Here is a 7,866-nt window from a genome sequence, read left to right as displayed (position 1 = left end):
GACACAACATTGGCAGAAATCTGGGAAAATAAACGACCCACCGTTCATCTTCCAAGTACAAACCTGCTCGCATATGGCGGAGCATAAATCTTGGCAGTCATGTCCTACACACCTTTCGTCTTTGTTTTTCTTGTCTTTCTCTTCCTCCCTTGTGGTTATCCGAGCTTCTACACCGAGCAGAGCTTTCCAAGAAACCGAGAAATCCATGAATAATAACCATCATTAATCAACTATTGTATGAATACATAATCTGAGACTGTACTGAGTCCAGGAAGGAAGACTTCAACATTTGTATTAGGAACTTTTTTGTATGTTATTCAGTCATATTAGGTTTAATAAAAACTCTGTATGAAGAAAATCTTCTTAATCCAATATGCAGTATGTGAAATGCAGCATTAATCAGATTCATTAGCACAAGAATGGAAGACCCGTGTTGTATTTATTTATAGTTTAGACAATCAAAAACTGCCTTACTATGTATATAATGTGCTTTAACTGTACTTAACACTGTCAAAACTTCAATTAGGACGCTAAACGATGTCCTGAATAAGAAAGCTGGCAATTTGCCCCGACTACTTGTAACAGCTCTCCTGCTATTTTGTCATCGTGGACTCTAGTGATTCACTATACCAACACAACATCAGCAATTATTGCAATATTCATTGAAATGAATAGCATCTGATTCAGTGGGCTGGAAGCTAGTCCGAAGCCCATTGATTCACAAGCCTTGCCGAGGAAGATCGGGCTCACGCATTTAGTCTCCATCCATTTTTCAAATCGAACCAGCGCTTGGCTCAATCAGCCTTGGTGTGTTACTCATCTGCACGCTGCACAGCCAGTGACAGACAGCAGAAAGAGGTTTCTTCCAAATGGGAGCGCCGTTCAGCATCGCATCCAGAAACCACACCGCTGCATTCTTAAAAAGGGGAAGTAAATGTGCAGAAGTAATCGAGTCACAGCATTGGTTGGACTGATGTTTACGGGGCTGCTCAAAGTCGAACGTTTGTGTTTTGGTTGTGATGAGCTTTTCATCTCATTCTTCATTTTCTGCAGAATTCCAACAGAGTATGTGCGGTATGCACTTCCACATTTTTGTATCTGACCAATAACAATAACAACTGTCATTTAATTAAATTCCCTACAGTAACTGAAAGGAACGTGTTCTTGCTTCTAAAATATTGACGCTGGCAGATGAAAACAAAACCCCAGAAACACACGTGGGAGTCCTGATACTCACTGCAAACAGGCAAACAGTCCCAAGTTCATTATTGACTGTACGCATACCTCTGATGGCAGGAGAGAGGATTACCCATAATCCTTTGCCTTTTCTGCCCTGCTGCTTTCAGCCTTGAGGCACTACCCTCTGGTAGTACAAATCCCCAATTCCCCCTTAAAAAAAAAAGAAAAAAAAAACATCCTCCTTTATCCCCCAACACCACCTCTAAATGTGCGGACGACCCCATCAGTTTCTCTCTCCTTGGCTATATTTAACTGTACAGTATGTGAAAGGGCAAAGCTGAGCAGCTATGTGTGAAAAAGGATGACATCCACCCTCTTCTCGTCAGTAAAGAAATATAACGTCCTTGCCTACCACTGCACCGCACCATCCTTGCAAACCTGTTTTTCGTACCGTGCACTGAGCGGTACTGGTTACATATTTACAACAACAAACACACAGAAATAAATAGAGTGAAAATATGAGGAGTTTAAAATATGCATGCCGCCTTCTTCCACTTGTACGGTGGCCAGAAATCCTTCTATTTACAAAGTGCACTGAGACAGCTGAATGAGGTTAGTATGGACAATATCATCAAGCAGCATTTTGAGCAGCACTAATACTAACAAGAGGCAGAGAGAAGAGAGGAGTAGAGCAGAGGCTACTAAACAGTAGTAGTAGTAGTAGTAGTAGTAGTAGTAATGGCAGTAACGTTACTCCAGTGGAGACAGTAGGAGATTGAGGGGGATTTAAAAGATGTACATGTCATCCCTGCTCCTTAAAAGGGGAGGCAAAATGAGGTCTCCTTCTCTTTTCTCCTCTGCGTTGTACTGGCCTCATTGTAGTGGTCTAGAGGCTGTGGTGAAAGGAGGGGCCAGGATGGGAGTGGAGGGGTGCAGGCTGCATCCCCCCCTCCCTCAGGGATAGCCATCATCCTCCAGACTGAGTGCCACGCGCTGCAAACAGCAGATAAAAAGATGGTTACCACAGCAGGCTGGTTAAGGAGAGAGAAGTGACATAGAAGAGCGGGGAATGAAAATAGAGAGGCTCAGTGGAAAGAGGAGAAAAAGAGATAAAAGAGTCTAGGTGGAACCCAAAAGAAAAATGGCAGCTTTGTATTTTGATACTCTCACTATTCTGCATCCTCTCCCTGACCTTCGTTTTCTTCGTGTTCTTTCCAATCCACCCCCCCCCCCCCCCCCTCCTTGTTTTTCCCCTCCTTCTCTGGCTGCTCATAGGCAAGGAATGCAGGCTGCTTGCCTACGGCTGCAAATGTCTGGCCCACATAATGCCAGCCTGATTTCTCTGGCTGCCCGAGTTGCCACACTAAGACAAAAGGCAAGAAAAAGTTAGAAAGGGAAAAGAATTGGAATACAACAACTAAAGAGATAGAAGACAATAGAGTAGAGTTGTACATAATAAATCAGGAAGAGGAGAGAGAAGGAGTAAAGTCCCCTCTCTCGTTGAGTTACTTTGACCTTGAATCTTAATATGACTCAGTCGTGCACCTGTTTCATGTGTCTGTCTGAGTGCGCTTCCAGCCTGTCATCGTGCCAGTGATACCCAGAATTCTTTGCCTTCTTTCTCTCCGGGGTAACACAAAGAAATCTGTGTTACCATGCCAACCGATCAAAGCGCTAGACTCCCATCTCTCCCTCCCTTCCTAATCCTTTTTGGCTGCCCTTCGCTGCGCTTGCTCTCTGACACCCCAAAACAACAAATATATTCGGTAAATGTCATAAGTTCCTAATGACGCACAGTCTAGATTTAAGGGCATTTTATTTTACTCCTACATGCTACAGCTGGCACTGTGTCCGGGGTTTATAGAAAATTGAGCTTTTAGTGATTCTCAAAACTGCATCTACATCAATAGGAACTCATCGGGGTAATCTGGAAGTTATGATGCTGAGATTTATGGTTTCTGCAACTGCACTCAAGATGGAAAATTAGATAAATTATATTTTTGAACTGTCCTTCATCCTGATTTGTGCTCCCTTTTAATCTTTTGTGGCTTAAAAAAAAAAAAAAAATCACATTAGTTCAATGCTGTGATGGAACTATCTACTCTGAATATCCAATCTACTTTGCGAATGGTGTGGCCTTGTGCTCTGTTGTCCTTTCAACCATTTTTAAGTGGCTATAAAGCGACTCCTCTTTCACCCCCCCCCCCCCCCCCCCCCCCTTTTTTTTTTTTTGATCTCAACAGCACTAATCTTTTAGGACTTCTTAGCTGGTTGGACAATATTTGGATGAACCTTCAGAAGCAAAGGAAGATACATTTTGGCTGTGTATAGGGGTTTATGTCAGGAAATGGGGACCAACACGTCAAAAACCAAAAATACTTAACAATGCATTTCATTAACAATGTACAAATAATGGGATGTGGGGTTGGCAGCAGGGATGTACCGCATGAATATGGTCGGTGAAGGTGAACGAAATGTGAGGATGGTGTTGTGGTGAGGGCTTATGTGTACATTTGACTGGTGTGTTCAGCGATTACTGTATAAAAAAAAAAAAAAAAAGATATGTGAACGTGTGCAAGCCTGTTCTTTCTTTCCACCAGGCCGACATGTACAACAAATGGGCTTTTCCAGACCCTTGCGCCAACTCCCATTTCCCAAGCATTTCACACTCCTTCCTTTCTTCTGCAGCACCACTCATTTACTGCTCGAGAGCATCGGCGCCCCCGAGTACCAATGAGAGTTGTTGTCTGTGACGCCACCCCCCAGAGGAAGTGCTATGAATGGCTGACTGTGGCTGCCACTCACTGCTGGGTAGACGTGACCGATGGACTCGCTGTGACGCCCGATGTGGATTTCGTCGTCGTCGTCCTCTGTGGTTTTGCGGTACACTGGGTTGTCGAAGTTCATGCTCTTGGTGTTCTTGCGTCGCCAGTTGCGCCAAACCAGGTACCCGCCGGTGCAGAGTAATCCAATGACCACTGTGGCAAGGATAGGGACTGCATGTGTTTAACACACACACAACAACAACACACGGCGGGAGCGTTAACACAGCCCAGGGGACACAGAGCGGCGCTTTAAGCACTCACACACAAGCACGCCTCGCATAGTTTCTTACATCTGCTGAAGGCTCATTATTCTTGTCTTTATTTTCAAAGAGGCAAAGTGTTAGCATAAAACTTAAATAGCACCATGTGCAAACACAAACTTCCATATCATAAATGGCTTCCCAGAAATGGAAAAACCTTGGAAATTCTCCCCTTCTGGAAGAGGTCCACAGGTGCACAAGTAGATGAACTTGAAGGGGTAAAATTAATGCATGAAGCAGTCTACTTTTTTTCAAAATGTTTAAAATGCCATTACATGATAAAATTCTATACAGATACCACTTAGAGAAGATATACAATTAATCAAATGTTTTTTTTTTTTTTTTTTTAAAGAGCTGTTACTTACTGTAACTAAAATGTGGTGATCTACATGTTCCTACAGAACCAAAGACATTTTATATCAGAGTTCTGCAGTATTGAGATGGGTCACCACAGATATGCATAATGTCTGGGGTGGCTAACCACCTCAGCTAAAAGTATACAAGAAGTAAATCCGTGTATGTCCTGCGCATCTGCATTTAAATAATCTGAGCATTCATTAATGAAGATCTGTAAAAAACAAAACAAATGAGCCTTCATAGAATATCTAATCATTCACTCCATAATATCCCCTCTCAGTGTTACGGAATGATCAAAAACATGCATGCACAATGAATGCATGGTACACATACACAAACATCATTCCAACACACACACACACACACATCTATATCCACACATTGGCACACTAAACCAAACTGTGTTTTTATTAAATCTTGAACCATTCAAGCCCTGCAGCCAGTGATTATAGCCTTGTTTTTGAATAAAAGCCCCACAAGGTTGCTTAATTGTCATCAGCACATAATCCTAGTGCTCTATTTTGGGCTATGATTTATAATTTTGTATTTTCCTGCACAGAAAAATTATTATCTGGAGAGTCTGGATGGGGTTATGGGAGGACAATGAGAGGGTAAGAGGAGGAGAGAAGACAGGGGAGAGAGTAGGGGTTTGGAGGATTCGAGATAAGCACTGTCTCTCTGCTCTCATTACCATATCCGCATAACTGCCCTGTAAGGACCTGTGCGTGTACAGTGTGCGTATTAGAGTGTTTGTATACTGAAAAGCCCAACAGCCAAACCAGAGGTGTTTCAAGAAGGTGTGGAAAAAAACTTAAAAACTCTGAATTTGGTTATGTGTGCCTGCAGTCACTGTCGATCCAAAAAAGTCGCAATTAGATGGGCAACTTTGTTGGATCGACGCTTGAGATTCCTCCTTTTTTCTTCTCTAAAAGCTCAGTGGTTTAAACGAAAAAAACCATCAGCTTTCATCTCATTTAGAAAATGTATCTCCAATTAGAGAGTAGCATAACAGCCTGACTTTGGCTAAATACTTATAATCATTGTTGGGCCGCTTCCCCTTATGGAGCTGTGGGTGGGCGTGGTGCACGGCAGAGAGCTGGGGTGCAAAAATCCAGCCCGTGTGGACTCCCAACATTAATTAATGTTTCAAAGCTGCCAAAAATGCAGAATGAGGGGATTTGTGGCTGCAATGAATGGCAGGAGGATGAAATAAAGGATGAAGCAGAAAGGGTTAATAGTCTCCGGGGTTATTTTAATGAGCTGATATTTCAACTATAGAGACTGAAAAGAGAAAAAAAAAAAATTGCTTTACAATCTTTTAGCGCTTCCATGAATTATCAAACTTGTTAATATTAGGGATGAAAGAGATCTCAATTAGTGGCATATGCTGCCACTATAAGGTCATTTGCACATTCAGCTGATTTCCCAGTCAAGTTGGGCATGAAAGTATGAAATATTTCCATAAAATTAGATTTTCATTTTAATCGGAGCTAATGGAGTAGATTAACTTTTCTAAGCCGGATTGATTGAAACAACCACAATTCCCTTTCTCTGCCTTTATGTAGGCAGCTTGATGGCTTCAGTGCTTTTTTTTTTTTCCCCCCTTTTACTCACTAAACAGACAACAATGTTATTTCTGAGGTCATTAATTTCTTGCTCCAGGCCAAAAAATACAATTTGATTGCATTAAAACTCTGTAACCCGCTCTCAGTCCGCTCGGTCACAGAAATAGGTCAGAATTCTGGCCTGATTGATACGATATGATCTCAGCGGGAACATGAGCAAAATGTTATAACAGCTGGTCAAGTGTGATGACGAAACGTGAACTGAATTTCACAGTCGCTCAAATGCCATTAATAATGACATAATGTGCATATTACAGCGGCCAGGCCGTTTACTGACAGAGGAGCTCACTTCCATGTAATGGCCTTTTCTAGCCACAGGCCACGAGGATAACGCTGGATAATACCATACCTCAATACATTTTCTCAATAGATGCAATATAATTTTATGCCTGAATCTCACTATTGAGCATGACAGAGGGCTCACATGTTGAATTATTATTTTAATGAGCATGTTTTAGATTTAATAAGTCGGGTGGAAACACAAACACCCTAAAACCCAGGCACACGCATGCAAATACATAACCTCACACATACATCCAAACAAATAAAAAAACAACAACAAAAAGAAACAAAACACACAAACACAACATGCAGGACTTAAGCAGAGTGGAAGGAGCAAGGAGGGAGAGGCAGGCAAGCAGAAAGCAAAGACAACACAGTGAGGAAGTCAACAGTACTCACCGATAGGAATGACTATCCCCAGAACAGCTACTGTGATGTTGTTACCTATGAGGTAGTGATCACTTGCAGCTGAGATGAACAGAAAGATGAGGAAAAAGAAGAAGAAGAAAAAAAATCAAACCAGGCAAAAAGTTTTGTTCTAACCCCTGCCAAGTGCTTCGCTAGAGAGAAAACAAACAAGTTGGTTCCAACAGGGGAGCATCAAAAGGAAGGCTGGAAAAGGATATTTGCATAATATAAGGGCAGAGAATCCATCTGATTTCAGTTTGGACTGCTGACTTTTTCCTCCCCAACAGCATGTGTAAATGAAAAGCCAATGAATCATACCAGGACGGCATAAAAATGCAGTGAGATGCATTTTAATACACGAGGAGACAAATGCATTTCCAGAAAGCAATGCATAAGAATTTGTATGAATATAAGCAATCTTTTCCTGAGCACATGATCTTGCATTACGCTTCATTCTTTTTCTAGGAGACGTTTCAAAGTTGTGTCACAACGCGACGCAGAAGGCATTTATTCTGGACATGCTTTGCATCCTCACTCCCCTTCAACTCTCACCCCAACAGGTCGGTGGGGGAGCTTTGACATTAATTTCGCTCCCAACCCTCGTATTAGCAGCAGGCTAGCTGTTAGCCAAAAGCGTGATCAGATGGCTATAATGAAGTCCAGTAAGGAAGATTAACACAAGAGATCACAGTGCTGGCCCTGCATACTGATTGGCTCATTCTACAAAGAGACCGTTGCAGTTCTATGGCTGGCAAAAAGGGACAGATGGCATGTGATGGATGAGACATACAACGTAGTCACACATTATTCTTCATAAATGAAATCATATAGTGAATAAAATGCAAATAAATGCGCACACACGCATGCACGCAAGAGGTGAAGCGACTTCAGACTGTAAGTTCTGAGTCAGCGTGAATTTGGCTTTTCTTA

At 42.1% G+C, this 7,866-nt stretch overlaps 1 protein-coding gene across 2 annotated transcripts in view; it reads right to left on the bottom strand.

Moving 5' to 3' along the window:
- Nucleotides 1–3,755: 3,755 nt before the first annotated feature.
- Nucleotides 3,756–7,866, bottom strand: part of lrp8 (low density lipoprotein receptor-related protein 8, apolipoprotein e receptor) — a 178,548-nt gene continuing 174,437 nt past the window's right edge. The window contains exons 17-18 of one of the 2 annotated variants that reach the window (XM_030727078.1): nucleotides 6,928–6,996; nucleotides 3,756–4,175 (exon numbers count right to left, since the gene is read on the bottom strand). In XM_030727078.1, coding sequence (XP_030582938.1) covers nucleotides 3,874–4,175; nucleotides 6,928–6,996 — 371 coding nt within the window. In that variant the 3' untranslated portion in view covers nucleotides 3,756–3,873. The remainder of the gene's footprint in view (nucleotides 4,176–6,927; nucleotides 6,997–7,866) is intronic. The other variant, XM_030727079.1, reaches the window with a different exon arrangement.

Source organism: Archocentrus centrarchus, chromosome 4 (assembly GCF_007364275.1).
Source record: "Archocentrus centrarchus isolate MPI-CPG fArcCen1 chromosome 4, fArcCen1, whole genome shotgun sequence".
NCBI lineage: Eukaryota > Metazoa > Chordata > Actinopteri > Cichliformes > Cichlidae > Archocentrus > Archocentrus centrarchus.
The sequence above is the reverse complement of the archived record's forward strand: the minus strand, read 5'-3'. Positions and strand labels throughout refer to the sequence as shown.